Genomic DNA, 19,055 nt, shown 5'->3' with positions numbered 1-19,055 from the left:
GGCCGGCCCTGGCCCTAAAAGTCATAAAACATGGTGGAAAATGTGCATGTCTTGCACAGATGTACTGTATAAATACTGTATAAATACTGTATATTTGCCTTTCCCTTGACATTTAGAATTAAAAGGAAACACTATCATCATGCATATCCGCTATTCACTGGTAAATGAAACAGTCATCAGTCTCATCTTTGCCTTTTACTAACCGTCCATTATCTGCCTGCACTGCCCCCTATACGTTGCATAGTCCCTGGCCTGGAGAGGCTTTCAGCCAGCAGATGGAGCACATGAGTAAATTAGACTATGAAACCAATAGACCGGGCCCAGGATCGCTGTTTTAATGACGTCATCTGAGGTGGACGGAAGTTCACTGGAATACAGGCTAGTCATTTTCATACAGCATAAACAAACTTTCCACGTTGTAACAGCAGACAAGGCGGATTGCTATGGCAGAAGTGGAGATCGGACAGCACTGTGATGTGGAGCACTGCGGCCAGCTAGGTGATGAGATGCCATAAAGGAAATCTGTAATGAGACAATGATAAGACTTCACTGCTGAGCTTTCCTACTGACAATACTGGTTGTCTGGCTGTCATGCGAATCCTCTTGCTTTACAGTAAATGTAAAACCTAACTAAATGACATTTAGTTTGCTGTAGCATTGTGTTTTAGAAACAGTTGTTTTCTTTTCTTTCTGATAACTGTTTTATTATTTGCTGGAGCTCTCTCTCCTGCGAGGGTGGCATGGAATTGCTCAGACCAAGTAACAACAGTGTAGTCAGTGAAAGGCTACATGGAAGGGTGACAACACAAGAGCATAACTTAGTGAGTGGGACAAAGCATTGTCACCCTTTAACAGAAAGTGCCTTAACAAGGACCTTCATAGCAAGATAACCAGGTGTAGTTTTAATGATGGCTGCAGATTAAAAAATATTAAAGCCCAACTCTGGGCACAAGACCTCTTTCAATGTAGCCCCCTCTCCTTGCACTGCAAGAGGTAAATGCTCATTACGTCTAGGGGTACAAGAGGGGATATTGCATTGTACATGTAGAAGGTGAGAGTGTCACGGCAGCCAGGAGCACCTTACAGAGTAGGCTTTCTGGGAACAGTCATATGGATGGAGGGAGACTGCCAGAGCAAGGTGAAAGGTGTGTGGTTTTTGTGTCCCGTGTCCAGGGTTGGACTTGAAAAATGGCTGTTGGCATGTACGCATGGAGACACTATGCACTGTGCTTTAGCAAGTTAAAAGTCATTGAATTAGGAATTAAATCTACATTAAAGAAAATTTGCAGAGGAGAGCCCATCTATTGAGAATGGCTTGCAGAGCATAGTAACCCCTAGCAACCAATCACATTTCCATATCTTGTATTCAGCTCAAAGAAAAATGTTAATTGTCTGCAGCAGTTACAAGTAATAAAAGAAGCAGGTGGCCAGCTCAGTAGTTATCCCTGCTCAGACTATAGCATGCTGTAATGCTGTCCTTTGATATTGTTTTAGTAACTTTTATGTTATTGTCATGCCTCTTTTTGTTTCTGTTTTTGTCCAACAGATTTTCTTCCTTTTATCTGTGATGGCTGCTCAAAAGTATTTTGGTGAGTGTTGGGTATCGAATGATAGATGCTATACATCTACATCAGGAGCCCCCTTCACATGGGACTTCCCCCTTCACATAAGGAGTAAGAAGTCCCCTTGACATAAGCCACCTCTTTCACGTCGGAGGCACCTCTTTCACGTCGGAGGCACCTCTTTCACGTCGGAGGCACCTCTTTCACGTCAGAAGACTCCCCCCCTACACATCAGAGTCATGTGTTACATCAGAGCACCCCTTTCACATCAGTGTCCTTAATCCCCCTTCACATTACAATCCCACCAGCACCAGTAAATTAATGACCTTGTCAAAAAATTGAGGCACACCTACCTCATTCTCTACTCTACCCGAAAAAGTAGGCAGCTCCCTCACCCTAACATTAAATACTTTTAAATTAACATTAAATACTTTTAAAACCCAAACAAACCTTCAGTTTAAATCAGTTAAATACGTTCCAGGTGCATCAAGACAAAAGATTAGCAAAGTTTTACAGTTAATTTTCTAAGTGGAAACGACGGTCCCCTACCAGCAGCTACAGGATCCTTGCTGTCTGTGGTGACAAGCCCCACTGCTGAGTCGGAAACCAGAGGTCTCCAGTTAGCAGGAATATGAGCTTTGCTCATTGAAGAGTGCTGGCTCTGACCCTGTAAAGGGTATATTGAACCTCTGCAGGGAGACCACTGCTCCCCCACCGAAGGCAAGGACCCTGCTCTGTAGCTGCTGGCAGGGGGCAGGCTTTTCCACTCAGGCTGTGGCTGTTTCTGAAAGAAAATGAACTGCAAGACATTAAAGAAATTTTGTTTGTATTCACTTGTAATGTATTTCGCTGATTTTAAAGTGAAGTTCCGTGTGCTTTCACCTCTAAACACCTGGATTGTTCCAAACACTACCTTCACCAGAACCAGCAATTCTATACCTTGGCGCATAAAAGTAGATATATTTTTCATAGCACCGGCTGATATTCGTTTGTTATTTTTTGGCATTTGTCTCATATGTTGCTATGGGAAATTTGTATTTTCTTCCTTTGCTTCAGCTGCTATGTATATAATAGAAGACCTTATTTATCAAGTGATATGAGGAAACAAAGATAGTGTCTGCTTTTGATGATTGCTTCTAGAGAAAACCAAAACAAACATATAAGCAATAGCTATAGACATCATCGTGACTTTACTTTCATACTTAATACTTATTTGAAGTTTGTGTATATATTGATATGCCAAAGGATTTGTGATTGAGACACTACTGCCAGACAAGATCTCGGCAATATGTCAGCACCAATACAACCTAGTCAAAGCTGCAAGCACTATAGAGAACAACACTCTGAGAACATACACTGAGTGGCCAGATTATTACGAACACCCCATCAGTACTTTTTTGGGCCACGAGATGTTGAAAGGTGATGCGAGGAATGTGACACTGCACTGTTGCCCTTCTGTTGTCTTGTACCAGTCTTGCCACTCTCCGCTCTGCCCTAACATTGACTAGTCGCTGACGGCCACAATTCGCACGTTCAGACCCAGATTTTTGGCTGACAGTCCAGTCTTTAAACACTTTAACAATGAGCCCCTCTTGAACATTTAACGAATTCTGCTGTTTTGCTGATACTCGCTCCATGGCTCGTGCCAACAATCATTCCACGTTCAAAGGCTGTTAAATTGCGTTGTTTACCCATATCTTCAGAAAAAAATCACTTCTACTGTCGTGGTAAACAACCTGCTTCCCTATTTATAATGGTCTGGCCCTTTAGCAACTTTAGCGCGAAATTATAGCTAATTTGTTTTCAAACGCCAGGTGGTCATAATAAACCGGCCACTCCGTGTATACATATATTGCATGTGCTACGTTAATTGATTGTATATATAGTATTTGTGTGTATGTAAAATATATATATATATATTTGCTAAGTCCTCCAGTGCAGCAGGCAACATTCCCCAAGCATACTTATTGGCCATTCAAAGAGAAGCATCATAGTGATAAGTGATCATTCTCCTCTCTCCTCCTGTCTGTATGTTCACTCTAAGCACATGTGTACTGCAGTAGAGGACCTATGTTGTCCTTCCCTCGCCCAGTGTTGCTGTACAGGGGATTACAGGAGGCTGATATGACAAATTCCGGTAATCATACCTCTTGCATTTGACATACATTTAAAAGTCAAATCATTTTAAAACCCTCATAAATTGGGTATGTGATCTATTTTTTAAAGGTTCTTATTTTTACATTATTATAGTTTCTAATAAGTAAAAATTAAGTATATCATGTGTTCTGCTGCTGTTGTTGTTTTTTTTTTGTTATCACAAATGTGCATGTTTGTTGTCTTTACAGCCTTGTACACAGAAACAGAGACTCTCATGGCTGTGTTGAGGTAATGAAATACAGTGTCTTTGCAAGCAGCGTGTCTTTGTAGTATTGCACAGGTTTTTATCATAAAACTTTCCAAAGAGCATTTACCGTAGTTACAGGATACTGAGATGTCAGGGTGACACTTTCTGCTTTCTTGGCCTACAGAAATACCTAATTAAAGTAGTATTAAAGTCTCAAACCTTTTCTCAATAATGATTTCAGATCAAACAAATATACATTACATGTCATGTTTCTGACCAGCTGATTCTGCAGGAAACTAAAACTTTTAAACAGAAAAAAGGAGCAGCATCCATTGTAAGTGATTTCATCAGCATTTTAAATAGTTTAAAAACGTTTTGCCTTTAATATCCCTTTGAAGTAGAAGGTATTTACATCTTTATTGTTTCAATTGCAAAACAAAAGCGGTCTAATTTATCATGTAAGGCTGGGGGAGCCATGCACTTATTACAGGAGAAGTAATGGGAAAGTAAAATACACTCTTTGCAATAGGTAGAGCCAGTGTGGGATACTGCAGCTGTCACACACCGGCTCTATAGATCGAGAGCTGAGCTATCGTGTGTCCACTGATTACTCAACTCGGTCTTTTCCTTCCAGAGAGCGTGATTGGCTGCAAGCACTGTTTGCCCAACAACTTTTCAGCATACCTTATGATAAAAAAACAGCAGATGTTATTGTGTGGATTCTTTGCCATCTAGAAAACTTACCGGAGTCAAAGGAAAACCCGTGTGGACGGGTGGGTGCTTGTAGTGGCCACGGATGGCGCCGTGAAGAAATGCGATCAAGATAATAACGTCACCAGCACTCCAAAGGTTAATGAAGCAATAGTCAATTTATTGGCACATTGCCATTCAACTGCAAGCGCTTGCGGGGCCTCTCGGTCTAAAACTTTTAAACAGAAAAAAGGAGCAGCATCCATTGTAAGTGATTTCATCAGCATTTTAAATAGTTTAAAAACGTTTTGCCTTTAATATCCCTTTGAAGTAGAAGGTATTTACATCTTTATTGTTTCAATTGCAAAACAAAAGCGGTCTAATTTATCATGTAAGGCTGGGGGAGCCATGCACTTATTACAGGAGAAGTAATGGGAAAGTAAAATACACTCTTTGCAATAGGTAGAGCCAGTGTGGGATACTGCAGCTGTCACACACCGGCTCTATAGATCGAGAGCTGAGCTATCGTGTGTCCACTGATTACTCAACTCGGTCTTTTCCTTCCAGAGAGCGTGATTGGCTGCAAGCACTGTTTGCCCAACAACTTTTCAGCATACCTTATGATAAAAAAACAGCAGATGTTATTGTGTGGATTCTTTGCCATCTAGAAAACTTACCGGAGTCAAAGGAAAACCCGTGTGGACGGGTGGGTGCTTGTAGTGGCCACGGATGGCGCCGTGAAGAAATGCGATCAAGATAATAACGTCACCAGCACTCCAAAGGTTAATGAAGCAATAGTCAATTTATTGGCACATTGCCATTCAACTGCAAGCGCTTTCGGGGCCTCTAGGGGTCCCCTTCATCAGGCTCATTCTGAGGCCCCGAAAGCGCTTGCAGTTGAATGGCAATGTGCCAATAAATTGACTATTGCTTCTTTGCCATCTACACACAGACTAGATCAATACATTTTTTTAGCTTATTGCTAAAATGTAAATACAATTATTGGTAAAGAACTTCAGAGTGTTCAAATCTCATTCTGTTTCTTTATTTGTTTTGGTGAAAGGTTACAGTGAGTACGGATCATGAAAAATCTGAGGGGAGCACACACTACCCATGTACTTATAAAGGCTGCAGTGATAAGGAGCTAGTGCAAGTTCTGTGTCCTTTCTGTGCGAAACACTTCTGTTTCAGGTATGTTCAATATACACAGGATGATGTGTGTGTGTGTGTATATATTTCCTGCTCATCCTCATGTTGGCATACTGTGGGTCAGCTCCTCCCCCTTGACCCCTCAGGACCACCCCTAGTCAAGCTCATAAAAGAGAAGAAATAGACAGTCTAACCGTTCTATTTTTTGTTCTCGCTTCAGGCCACCTTCTTATTGTATCCTGTGATTCCACCCTACCAAATCTCCCACCCGGGTTCAGCCTCTCCTGGGAAGGATGGCCGGACTGTTGGGAGTAAATCTCCCTGATTCTGGGCGCCTGTGGTGCAGGGCCTCTTTAAGGCAGAATACATTTCTGCTTCTAGTTGCGGGGAGCTCACTTACTGTCTGTTTTCTTTCTGGCCTATATCAACAGAATGCGTGGAATTAGGAGAACAGACAGGGTGTTCGTTTTACCTGGAGGTCAAAAGAAATGATTGTCTGCCACTCCTAGGATTCTGTCATCCTGGATCCAGACAGTCATCAAGATGGCTTACACTAAGCAAGGGCCTGCTCCCCTGGCTTCAGTGCGTGTTCATTCAAATAGGGGAGTTTCAGCATCTTGGGCTTTGCACGATAAGCTTTCGGTGGGAGACATCTGAGCTCGTTGAATACGTTTGCGAAACATTACAAAGTGGATGTGGCTTTGGCGCAGATGGCCCGTTTTAGTTCCTCAGTTTTATCAGCAGCTTTAGCTCAGCAAATTGTTGTCGTTTTTGCAAGATTTTGTGTTATATTTATTTATTCCCCACCCTATTGTTTTGAGCTTTTTACAACCCGCAGTATGCTGACATGAGATGAGGAATATGGAAAATTGTTATCTGACATTTACCGTAATTTTCATTTCCTGGCTCATCCTCATCTCGGCATAGATTCCCTCCCTGGTGTGTGTCTGTGGCTTTTTATGGAACGTTTAGTCTTCCCCCCCCCTCGCTCTTCTTCTCTTTTATTAGCTTGGTTAGGGGTGGTCCTGAGGGGTTAAGGGGGTGGAGCTGACCCTCAGTATGCCGACATGAGGATCAGCAGGAAATGAAAAATTACGGTAAGTATCAGATAACAATTTTTATATATATATATATATATTTCATATAACAGGGTATATTTTTTTCTGACATCGTCATCAGTCAGATCATGAGTGTGATAAGCTTGAAGCACCCAAACCTCGAATGTCTGCAACACAACAATTGGTGAAAGAGATTGTTGGTTAGTGGATCTGTTTTGGTTTTTTTCTGTACATCAGTGGATATTTGTTAAAGAGAACCAGTTTTAGCCTTGAGCCTGAATATTCAGTTTTTATGTTTATCTAATTTTAGTTTAATATAGGTTTAGTTACTCTGAGGATGACTCTAGGCCTTGGAAGGTGAGAGGTTACCTGGAGTCTGAGAGTTTCTGGTCTGTCATCTGTCTGCAGTGCTATGTTGTAGTTTATATTTTAGAGCCACCTAAGGCAGACTGGAGGTTTACTGTACCAAAGGCTGTACTGTGTTACCTACAGGAAGACATGGTGAGCCAGGAAAGCAGCATGAACTTGTCAGAAAATCATTTATAGTGTGTTCATAGCATTTTTTATTTGTCTTATTTTCAGATTCCAAAAAATCTGTTCCTCCCAGCAAAGCGAGGAAGGGAGCAAAAAACAGCGAGACTGCCGCAAAAGTTGCACTAATGAAGCTGAAGCTACATGCTCTGGGGGATAAATCTTTGCCACAGGCAAGTGTTTGGCCAGAGTTCTTTATAGGTGGTCCTGCCTAATCAGAACATGGGGAGGGAAATTACAAAATTGGTGTTGAACTTCTAAAGCAACTAGGTTACAAAAACAATGCTATTGGGTATAAAGTGCAGGCACCAAGAAGTGATTGCAAATACTTGTAGCAGCCTTTTAGTCCCCATTTATAATGCTAATACACATTTCTGTTGGTCAGTAAGGCAGTTTGCATTAGTAATGCTTGGAAGGCAGGAGGGGGCCACCAAGCTGCTTACTGATAGTGAAAATGCTTTGTCTGTCAGAGCAGTCTGGCATTTAGCAATAGTGATGGGAACTATGGGCCTCTAGATGCCTGCACTTTATACCCGATAGTAATTATTGTAGTAAATAGAAAGGGTTTAAAGGAAAACTCCACTTTTGAGGGGGGAAAGGAAGAAAAATATTGAAGGAATGTGGTACTGGTATCCTTGAACTTTCTCTTAATCTTTGTGATCTATATATCGTAAATGAAAAACCATTTCAAGTGTCTCCACCCTTTCCCAAAATAGCAGGTGAACTTTAGTATAAACGGGGACGGGCAAAACTGTTGTTCTTTTGTACCAGTGTACAATATATGGATGAAAAAGAATGTGTAAAGATACTAGTACCGCAACCCCAATTCCAAAAAAGTTTGGACGTTGTGTAAAATCTACCTAAAGCCAGAGTGCAAAACTGATTTGCAAATCTCATAAACCCATATTTGATTCACAATAGAAAACATGTCAAGTGTTTAAACTGAGAAAATGTCGCATTCAAAAAATAAAGGTAATGTTGAAATTGGCAGTAACGAGTCTCAATCAAGTTGGGAAAGGGCAACAAAAAGCTGGCAAATTAAGTGATACAAACAAGGAAGAGCTGGAGGAACATTTTGCAACTAATTAGGTTAATTGGCAACCAGTCAGTAACATGATTGGGTATAAAAGGAGCATCTTAGAGAGTCTGAGTGTCTCAGAAGCAAAGATGGGCAGACGTTCACCAATCTGTGAAAAGCTGCATCTAAAAATGTTCTAACAATTTCAGAATAATGTTCCTCAACGTAAAATTGTAAAGACTTTAAATATATCATCATCTACAGTACATAATATCAAAAGAGAAATCTCTGTGCGTAACGGACAAGATCGAAAAGCAATATTGAATGCCCATTATCTTCGGGCCCTCAGACGGCTCTGCATTAAAAACAAGCATGATTATGTGATGGACATCACTGCATACTTCCAAAAATCACTGTCTGTGAACACAGCTCACCGTGCCATCCAAAAATGCAAGTTAAAGCTCTACAATGCAAAGACGAGGCCATATCTGAACATGATCCAGAAACGCCGCCGTCCTCTTTGGCCCAAAGCTCATTTAAAATGGTCTGTCACAAAGTGGAAAACTGTGGTCAGTCGAATCAAAATTTGACATTCTTTTTGGCAACCATGGGCACCGCATCCCCTAGACTAAAGAGAAGGACCTTCCGGCTTGTTATCTGCACTCAGCTCAAAAGCCTGCATCTCTGATGGTATGGGGGTGCATTAGTGTGTATGACACAGGCAGCTTACACATCTGGAAAGGCACCATCAATGCTGAAAGATATATCCAGGTATTAGAGCAGCATATGATCCCATCCAGACCAACGTCTTTTTCAGGGAAGGCCTTTTTGTATTTCAGCAGGACAATGCTAAACTACATGTAGCATCTATGACAACAGCATGGCTTCGTAGTAGAATAGTCCGGGTGCTTAACTGGCCTGCCTGCAGTCCAGACCTCTCCCCAATTGAGTATATTTGGTGCATCTTGAAACGAAAAGTACGATAAAGAAGACCCAGGACTGTTGAGCAGTTAGAATCATATATCGGGCAAGAATGGGACAACATTCCTCTTCTAAAACTCCAGCAGCTGGTCTCATTTCCCAGACATTTAAACAAAAACCAAGAGGGCGCCTTATCCTGTGCATTATCATTTACTGGTAAATATATACAAACCAATAAAATTCTACTCACAAAGGTGAGGTGCAGGCAGCGTCTGAACAAAGGAGTCACAGAATGACTCTATTTGCAAGATTGTTGGAGGAGCCTGGCTCTGAAGAAGGGGGCGTGCCCCAAAAACACCTTCAGCCAGTGGAGGCTTGGATGACAGAGCAACCAGCGTGTCTTTGCCGGTCTCATCTCACCTCCAACAGCCTTGCAGACACAGTCATTCTGTGACTCCTATGTTCAGACGCTGCCTGCACCTCACCTTTTGTGAGTAGGTTTTTATTGTTTCGTATTTATTTACAGTAAATGAGAAGGCGCTCACTTAGTTTTTGTTCACAGATTATGTGATAGTCTCCCTGACTGTTAAGGAGCAGCCTCACTGTGAGAAGATGTACTATTACTACCATTATTGTATATGCTGGATCCCGTGTGAAGATCCTTAGGCGCTGGTGTGATCTGTGTCCATAGAAAGCGATTTACAGAGTGTTGTTAAAAGCAGAGGGGATGCTACACCGTGGTAAATATGGCCCTGTCCCAACTTTTTTTCAGACATGTTGCTGCCATTCATTTCAAAATTACCTTATTTTTTTCTCAAAGTGGTACATTTTCTGTTTAACCATATATGTTTTCTATTGTGAATAAAATACGGGTTTATGAGAATTGCAAATCATTGCATTCTGTTTTTATGTAGATTTTGTTAGGGTTCCAACTTTAGCTCCAGCCAAGTACATGGGAATAAAGAGTCACACCAAATCCCCCCTCACTGTGTCCATGTATAACTGTACAGCATCCATTCTTTATGTACTGGTCCTGCATCCCCTCTTTATGTACAACAATGTTGGCAATGGATGGGAGCCCTACTAATGTATTTGTATGGACTGTATTAATTGATTACATCACTTTACTGGTGTGTGTGCGTGTATTGTGTATAATGTGTACGCGTATGTATTGGGTTTTTGGTTTGGTTTTTTTTTTGTGCTCTACTATTTGAACATTGCTCTGACACACACAGTCTCATGTAATGAAGCACAAATTGGATAGATAATTAAAGCTGATTTTGGTTGGTACACACAACTTCTGTCTACACTTTACAAATTCCAGTCCTGTTGTCTGATAGAAGTTGCATTTTTCAGTCCGAAAGGGTCTACTTCCAGGTTTTCTTGCCTAAGGATGGAAAGGACAAAAGCAAACCCATATTCTTCTGCAAGAAGTGGAGTATTGGTAAGGCTGTGGATTATGCAGCTTCCTTAGCAAGTCTCAAGAATGACAATAACAGAGCAACAGCAAAGGTATGTTTTAGTTAACATTCCCTGCCACACCTGAAAAACCAACCTGTGTCACCTGGGTGAACTCTATAAACTGCTATAGAATGCCGGGCATTACTTTAAATACTAACTATCCACTGCTTTATGTATGTAATAAAATCTGTTTACACAACTCTGCAACTTTATTCTTTAGGACGTTGTCTTGAACACTTGAATATGAAAATGTTTAAAGTAAATAAGAAAGGTTTTTGCGATAAGTTAAATGTTTACTCTTATGCCAGTTTGAATGGAGTACCCCGAAACATGCTCCTTTATAGTATTCACAGATTCAGGATCTCTGCAGGATTGTATTGGTACATGTAGTTACGGCTTGCTACTATGTTGTTGTAAAGCAGGGGTAGCCAAACTGCGGCCCAGCTGTTATAAAACTACAAATCCCATTAGGCATTGCAAGGCTTCAAGAGCCAAAGGCATGACTTCTAGATGCAGAGGCGTGATGGGGTTTGCATGGCTTTTTCTGTTCTAAAACCTCTACTGACAAGTTTATCTTAAATGCATTTTTTACTGCAACTAGTATAAACATATGATGTAGTCTTCATCAGCCTTCTGTACAACAGCACTCCGGGGAGGGAGAGACAGTATGAAGAGCCAATTAGGCTTTGCTGCATGTGTTCTTGACCAATCTGTGCCACTGCTACAGTGGAGATCAAGGATTTGGCTATGCTGTCTAGCAAAGGTGCCTGGATTACAAAACTGGCTGCACCAAATTACAGATCTTTTAGGCAAAATAGTTCCCATACATGTATTTCAATTTTGGTTCTGATCTGAGCCCAAAGAACAAGTATTCAATGGGTCCAAGCACCACCCTCTGTAGGCCCACTATATCATTGCCTACACATTTTGGAGCATGAGACGGAAGTTGCATAACACAAGATTATGTAACCAGAGAAAGCAGCCCCTGAAGCACACCGCAAGGTCTTATAAATCTGACTGCAAGGCATTTGACTACAATAAATTACAGTGGATATAAAAAGTCTACACAGACCAATTCAGACCAAGATAAATCACTTCAGATTTTCTCCACCTTTTAATGTGACCTATAATCTGTACAATTCAATTATAAAACAAACTGAAATTGTTTAGTGGGGAAAAAAATAAAAACAAAATAATATGGCTGCATAAATCTATACACCCTCTTATAATTAGGGATGTGGCTGTGTTCAGAATTAACCAATCACATTCAATCTGATGTTAAATAGTAGTCAGTATACACCTGCCATCAATTAAAGTGACTGATTAAGCCCATATAAAGCTCAGCTGTTCTAGTCGGATTGTTCTGACATTTACTCAGTTGCCTCTTCTTTCAAAAGTCATATAGTTTACAAAGCATCAAAGGGATCTCATTGTTGGAAGGTAATTGCGAAGATAGTCATAACAAGTGGAGAAAATATGGCGCAGCAGTGACAGTACCAAGAACTGGAAATTCTTCCTTCCTTGATGAAAAAACAAGAAAACTGATCCAGGAGGCTGCCAATATGCTTACAGCAACATTAAGGGAGCTGCAGACAATTCTGGCAAGAACTGGTTGTGTACTACATGTGACAGCAATCTTCCATATTCTTCATATGTCTGGGCTGTGGGGTAGGATGACAAGGCGGAAGCCTTTTCTTACTAAGAAAAACATCCAAGCCCGGCTACATTTTGCAAAAACCTACATCAAGTCTGACGGAAGCATGTGGGAAAATGTGTTATGGTCTGATGAGAACAAGATTGAACTTTCTGGCCGTAATTCCAAAAAGTATTTTTTCTACAAAACAACACTGCACATCTCCAAAAGTACACCATACCAACAGTGAAGCATGGTGGTGGCAGCATTATGCTTTGTGGCTGTGTTTCTTCAGCTGGAACTGGGGCTTTAGTCAAGGTGGAGGGACTTCTGAACAGTTCAAAATATTAGTCAATTTGGCACAAAACCTTCAGACCTTTGCTAAAAAGATGAAGAGGAATTTCACCTTTCAGCATGACAACGATCCAAAGCATACTTCTAAATCAACAAAAGAATGAATTCAAGTGAAGATCAAAGTTTTGGAATGATCCAGACAGAGCCCGGACCTGAATCAAATAGAAAATCTGTGGGGTGAGCTGGAGAGGGCTGTGCATAGCAGATGCCCTCGCAATCTCCCAGATTTAGAGCGCTTTTGTAAGTAAGAGTAGGCAAATATTCCCAAGGCAAGATGTGCCATACTGATATACTCCTACCCTGAAAGACTGAATGCTGTCCTAAAATCAAAAGGTGCTTCAACAAAGTATTAGTTTAAGGGTGTGCATATTTATGCAACCACATTATTGTAAGCTTTTACTTTTTTTCCCCCTTTAAAGATTTCTGTTTGTGCAATTCAATTAAAAACAGATTATAGGTCACATTAAAGGTGGAAAAAAGTCTGAAGTGATTTATCTTAGTATAATTTATTTTTTTGTTACATTTCAAAAACCTGAAATTTTTACAGAGGTGTGACGACTTTTTATATCCACTGTATATTCTGTACATTGTTCACTGGATAGCATTAGCCGTTCACTAGTTGTTTTTTTGGTTTGTTGTTGGTTTCTGTTTTTTTTTGTTTTTTTTTGCTTGAAGCTGTTAAGAAGATTGGATGTTTTGGCTTAATACACGTCAAACAGATTTTAGTTTAGTTTTGGGAGTTTAGTTTTAACTGAACAAGTTAAAATGTGATTTCTTATTGCTTAGTTGTCCTGAAGAGGAATTTTACCAATATATTTGAAATGACCACAAATACACCTTTTAGACATGTTTAGTAATGGCAATCTACAAACCTATAATGATAGATAATTGCTTTTTATTCTTTGCAAACCTTATTTTTCTTTTCCTCCTCATTCTTCTCAGTCACCATCTTTCATTAAGGGCAGATTAATCCATCTCCCTTTACTTCCTGGAACTCTGGCATATGTGACTAGGACATGTGACCATACATGTTATCTCAGAGGAGGAAAATTCCCTCCCCTGAGATCTCAGGAGATTACAGATTAGATTTCCCAGCAATGCTTTGCTGATGTAACCTTCCCAGGATGCAACTCTTGGGCACATTACAACACTAATGCACCAGAGGACTAGGAAGTAGAAAAAACAAGAATTGTTTGTTTAACAAATGAATGTAAGATTATTTCATATCAGCATGCAGAGCTGAATGCTGATGTGATTTTTAGTAAAAGGGGGTAAAGGTCCACTTTAATAAATAAAAGCATGTAATTCATTACAGCAATGTTCTATCATATGGTTATTCTTAATGATTACAGCACTGAGTTAAGATAAATATATTGCATGCTAAGTGGTGTCTGTTTGTCTCTTGTAGAAGCTAAGAGTGTGTCACCCAGAGACAGGACATGCTCTGCCTTTGGACAGTACCGTGGAAACCTGGCTTTCAAGTCCGGAAAATGCTTTATACAACGGCGGGAATATTATTATAGAGTATCTGGATAATGACTGCAGCAGTGTGGAAGATACCAATTCTTACCTAAACTAGTACTACTACTTCTCAACTCGCACATTTTGTACATATATACATTGAATATTTTATTAAGATATACAGAATTAGCCTCCGACTACTTCTTTACAAAGGGATAACAGTATATTATTTAGGTGTAAGGGTAGGTATGTATCACAAAGGCTTGTTTCTGGAATATGAAACAATACTCTAAATGTGTTCTATTGAAGAAGAGCTCCGGTCTAATGGCAATGTGGCATAGGGTTTTAGAATAAGGTGATGTTTAAAGGAAGTCCTTAAGGGACTAAACCCCCCCTCCCCATGAACTGTTTTAGATTTATATTTCTGTCCAGTTGTGAGATTTACACAGCTGTGCCCACACAGCACAGCCCTGTTTGTCAGGGCAGAATGCCTGTTCTTTCTTTCCTGCATATGCGTTACATTTACAGGTCTTGTCCCTCCCCCAGCCAGTGATTTGGAAAAGGCAGAAACAGCACAACCATGAGTTAATTTCTGTTTCTTTCCTCCTATACGCATGTCTCTTGTGAGCCCTTGATCACTGCGGCAAAACTAATTGGCTTCTGGTGCTGCTTCCTCCCCCAGTCTGAGCTCTGCTCTACAGGGGCTGCAAGAGACTATTACCAAGTTAAATATACAGTAAGTACCTACACTGCTCAACATTGATGATTTATTACAAAACGGAGCTGAATTCATTTGTTTTTTCTGTATCTGCCTGGAGTTCAGTTTTATATCCTGTTTAGATTAAGGTTTTTTTGTATTATTTGGAGACCAAGAGGACCATAAGCAGGAAAAACTGGGAGGGTTGGCTATACAGAATAGGCAAATACAGGAGGTCACTGACGGAACGGGAAAGACAATTAATTGTGTATAGTAAAAGGTATTTTATTAGTACAAAAATATCAAAAAGGATAATAATATAAAGACCACCGTCTCTTCACCAAAGGGGTTAAAATACAAATATTGTCTGCAGACTTCAAAAAACACACAGATTGGATGAATAATCCACATTAGCTTTAAACATGAATCATCGAATAAAACATAACAGGACCCGGGATAACTAATACATTGATAGTTTCTTGGACCGGCCCAGAATACTGAGTGCAATGCAATGGAGTGCGGCTCTGTTGATAGATCAGACTGATGCTGTTAAGGGGTGATATGTACTCTTTTCAAACTCCAGATCAACACACCGGTAAGTGATCATTTGAGCCTAATACGGTTCGTGAGAATTCAAAGTTGTGGACCGCACCTGAAATATTTTTCTTAATCCCTTGGTATCGGGACCAATCGGAATTGAATGGTGTGTGGTTTGGTCACAGCAAACTATTGAAGATAGGCAAGCACGCATATACTCAGTAATAGATATGTATCAGTTGTATAGGAACAAACTGTCAACTCGCCGATCACATCGGTTGTTTGGAATTCAAGTGAGAGATGTAACCGATATTTAGCGTGCTGTAAATGTATCCTTATCGCAATGTCACCCAAAGGATGTTGGGATATGATTTGAAAAAGTTATATTGAGTAAGTAAAATACATCAGGAGTTCCTGTGTCTTTAGAGTCATTACTCACATGAGTTGTTTGTTCATGACGATAATATGTCCTTTAGGGGATGTGATCACATCTTTATCCACCTTTCAGAGTCAGTTTCTTTGTTGCAATCGCTCCTGGTTGGGTCTATTATTTTGAGGTCTCTCCCAGTGGAATGGTCCGTTGTTCATCGAGATATTTTAGCCATGAATGGAGGTTGCTGTGGCCATCCAATCCAACAGTCAAACAGCGTCAATCCGCGTCTACGTGTTTCGCCCCTCCCACATTGGGGCTTCATCAGGATGTCCTGGTGAAGAGACGGTAGTCTTTATATTATTATCCTTTTTGATATTTTTGTACTAATAAAATACCTTTTAATATACACAATTGTCCGTTCTGTTCCCTCAGTGACCTCTTGGATTGGCCTATTCTGTATAGTAAACCCTCCCACTTTTTCCTATGTAGTTTTGGTCACAGATTCGGTAGATAGACTTATTACATTACAGAGGGGCATGTGTTTTAGAGTCCGGATCTCCGGGAGAAAATTACCTTTTTCAAGAGGACCATAAGCAGTTATACTTCGTAGTTGAGTGTAAACCTGTTTGTTTGTTTTTTACACTCCTGGGGTGAGAGTTACCAAAGTGGCCAATATTGCTTATTATCTAGCTCATATGTCAGTTACAATTTAGCAAAATAGTTTAGCTGTCACTGGGCCACAACATAAACCATTTGTATCAATGCATTATATGCCAAGATTATTACTGTATGCATATACATTTGCTCTTTTACGTTAGATCTGCTCAAGGGCACATTTTAAATTGTGTGGCACTGCTTTTGTCTGCTGGAGACTGTTTTATGCATTAGTCATACACAGAACTATGCAGTGAAACACATGTGTAGAGAACACCTGAAACAAGGACGTTGTTGTACAACAATTCTTTTTTATTTAAAATGGACATATCTTTTTTCATTATCTTCCTGTCCAAAATATTGCTCCTATAGTGTCTTGTAGTGAACACTAGGGGGCAGCAGTACAACTGCTTTTGCATTATTTTTTTTTCCACCAAAGTGGAAAGCATGGGAATGGGATATGATCCCAATCACATGCGTTCCATTGCATTTATCAAAACTGAACTGCAGGAAAAAAATATTTTTAGACATTTGCTATGTGCAAATAAATTAACTTTCAATCATGGGTGCCGCATATGTGGATGCTGCGCCAATAGCTGGAACTATAACAATCATTAATACCGTACAGTACTTTGAGCACCCAATCCAGTGCTGAAACTCAAAGGTCCCAACTCTAGTACAGTGGTGAAAGTGCATATACCTTTTAGTCTGTTTTTGTTTTTTTTTGTTGCAAACATGCATATCCAACAAGGCTGATATAATCTCATCTCCTCATATATTGGAAGCTTACTTGTGAATATTAATTTTTATTCTGAATCACTTGCACAACAGGAATTGAGGTGAAATCTCCCAACGAGGACACAGCAATAAAAACATGGTTTTCAAGTAGAATAGGTAATGTTCGAGCCTCTGTCAGGTTTTTATTGCGACCCACGCCTCCACAAGAGATATTACCCATTCTGTCCTGACAAGGGTGTCCCTATACTTTTCACTGCCTGAGGCTGGGGGAGTGGTTAATGTTAATGGGCAGAAGGGGGTCCTGGGGCTGGGATTGGGGCTGGTGGTGCACAGTAACCTGGTGTTGGTGGTGGATGGGTGAAGGGGGGCCCTGGTGGTTTACTGGGGAAGGGGGCGGGGGGGGTTTGCTGGTGCTGCACCTCTGCCTCAGGCTCTGTCCGGCATCTCGCCTAGCTCACCGATGTCACTGTTTGCTTTAGGAAAGTGAGGGGTAATCTCCTCAATCAGGATGCACACAGCAATAAAAAGTTCTCACCTTTCTCTATTCTGGTAGATTGTTAGATTGTTTTTATTGCTGTCTATGTCCACATTGAACATTTTCCCATCATTTCCTGTTCTATCTTACACCCATTAACAAATCAGGAAGTAAAAGGAAATCTGCTAAATGGGATACATACAGCTAAATTCACAAGCATTATATAGAAAAAAAGAACGATCCTAAACATTTTCCTTATCCTATCTAAAGCTAAAAGGAAATCTTTTGCCTGTAGTTGGGTTGATAGTAAAGTGCATAAAGAAAATGTGGATAGCAAACCAATCGGTGTCTTTCACTATTCTGCCAATTGTACTAATGAAAGTTAATTGGTTGATGATTACTATTTACACCATGCTTTATACAGTATAAAGAAGGGCTTATCTTGCTGAATCTAGACTTGTATAGACATGACCGATGCAAATAGCGCAGATCTGCTGTCAGCCATTTATATGTAAATCCAACTGAGATGAACAAATTCTGAAAGAATGTCAAGTCCTAGGCCAAGATCTGTTATGAAAAGAATGTATGCCTATAGCTATGAAATGGTATTTAACATAAATGCTGTGCTAAACTCTCAATTTGTATTGTAATGTGTGACGATATTCTATAGGGCAAGTTCATAAAACTCCAGTCCCCACCTAAATTTAGTCTCATTAGCTGGCATTCAAAGTTATTTATAAAGCGTACAGGCCAGTTTTTGCAGAGTCTCTAATCTGTAGAGAATGTGCATGATGACACGTGAGAAAGATCTGTGGATCCATAGAGACCGATATTGAATCGGTGATCGAATAAATCATTTGAGATTTTTATGTGGCTAATGATTTAATCTGATTAGCGCTGGCAGATGTACATTTCACATACAGTATTATAGCTATAATGCATAATACAGTTGGCTAAAATAAATCGTTAGTGAACAGGTCATTTCCCGCTTTATAACTATGCCTAATGGTCATAAATTTAAATGCGCAAACCTAAAGGGCTATTTATAACCAATTTTCAGACCCATTCACCTTATTAATCTTGCTAAACATTCATTCTGTGTAAATAGACACAAAAACAAACGGTCAATATATATATTTTTTCTTTTCAGGTCGAATTTATGTGATGTAATACTGAATTATAGCCACTAGCTAGTGCTGAGGAGCAAAACATGCTTATTTCCTATGCGCTTCATTTCCATCTAGGCCAAAATGGAGTATTACATTACATACATTTGACCTGAAAAAAAGCATATCTAAAAATGGTCATTTTTGTGTCTATTTTCACAGAAAAAAAATGTTCAGAAAGATTTTTAGGGTATAACTCTGCAGATTGGTTATAAATAGACCACTTATAGTGT

At 40.0% G+C, this 19,055-nt stretch overlaps 1 protein-coding gene across 2 annotated transcripts; it reads left to right on the top strand.

Moving 5' to 3' along the window:
* Positions 1–363: 363 nt before the first annotated feature.
* ZFAND1 (zinc finger AN1-type containing 1) lies at positions 364–14,307 on the top strand. 2 transcript variants are annotated; one of them, XM_018567995.1, is made up of 8 exons: positions 364–498; positions 1,547–1,589; positions 3,908–3,947; positions 5,660–5,789; positions 6,914–7,003; positions 7,386–7,507; positions 10,651–10,785; positions 14,130–14,307. In XM_018567995.1, the coding sequence occupies exons 1-8, from the start codon at positions 444–446 to the stop codon at positions 14,298–14,300; spliced, it is 786 nt and encodes a 261-aa protein (XP_018423497.1). In that variant the 5' UTR covers positions 364–443; the 3' UTR covers positions 14,301–14,307. The 2 variants fall into 2 exon arrangements, with proteins under 2 accessions (XP_018423497.1, XP_018423496.1); XM_018567994.1 differs by having other exon boundaries at positions 10,630–10,785.
* Positions 14,308–19,055: the final 4,748 nt, after the last annotated feature.

Source organism: Nanorana parkeri, unplaced genomic scaffold, assembly GCF_000935625.1.
Source record: "Nanorana parkeri isolate BGI_ZX_2015 unplaced genomic scaffold, ASM93562v1 scaffold1126, whole genome shotgun sequence".
NCBI classification, from domain to species: Eukaryota; Metazoa; Chordata; class Amphibia; order Anura; family Dicroglossidae; genus Nanorana; species Nanorana parkeri.
Note: the sequence above shows the minus strand (reverse complement) of the source record. Positions and strands in the feature narration are given on the sequence as shown.

Excerpts from the sequence above, each read along its gene's own strand:
- ZFAND1 (XM_018567994.1), top strand. The coding sequence starts at position 444 with ATGGCAGAAGTGGAGATCGGACAGCACTGTGATGTGGAGCACTGCGGC. Across the intron at positions 7,508-10,629 it reads GGGATAAATCTTTGCCACAG|TCCGAAAGGGTCTACTTCCA; the intron begins GCAAGTGTTTGG and ends TGCATTTTTCAG. Across the intron at positions 10,786-14,129 it reads ATAACAGAGCAACAGCAAAG|AAGCTAAGAGTGTGTCACCC; the intron begins GTATGTTTTAGT and ends TGTCTCTTGTAG.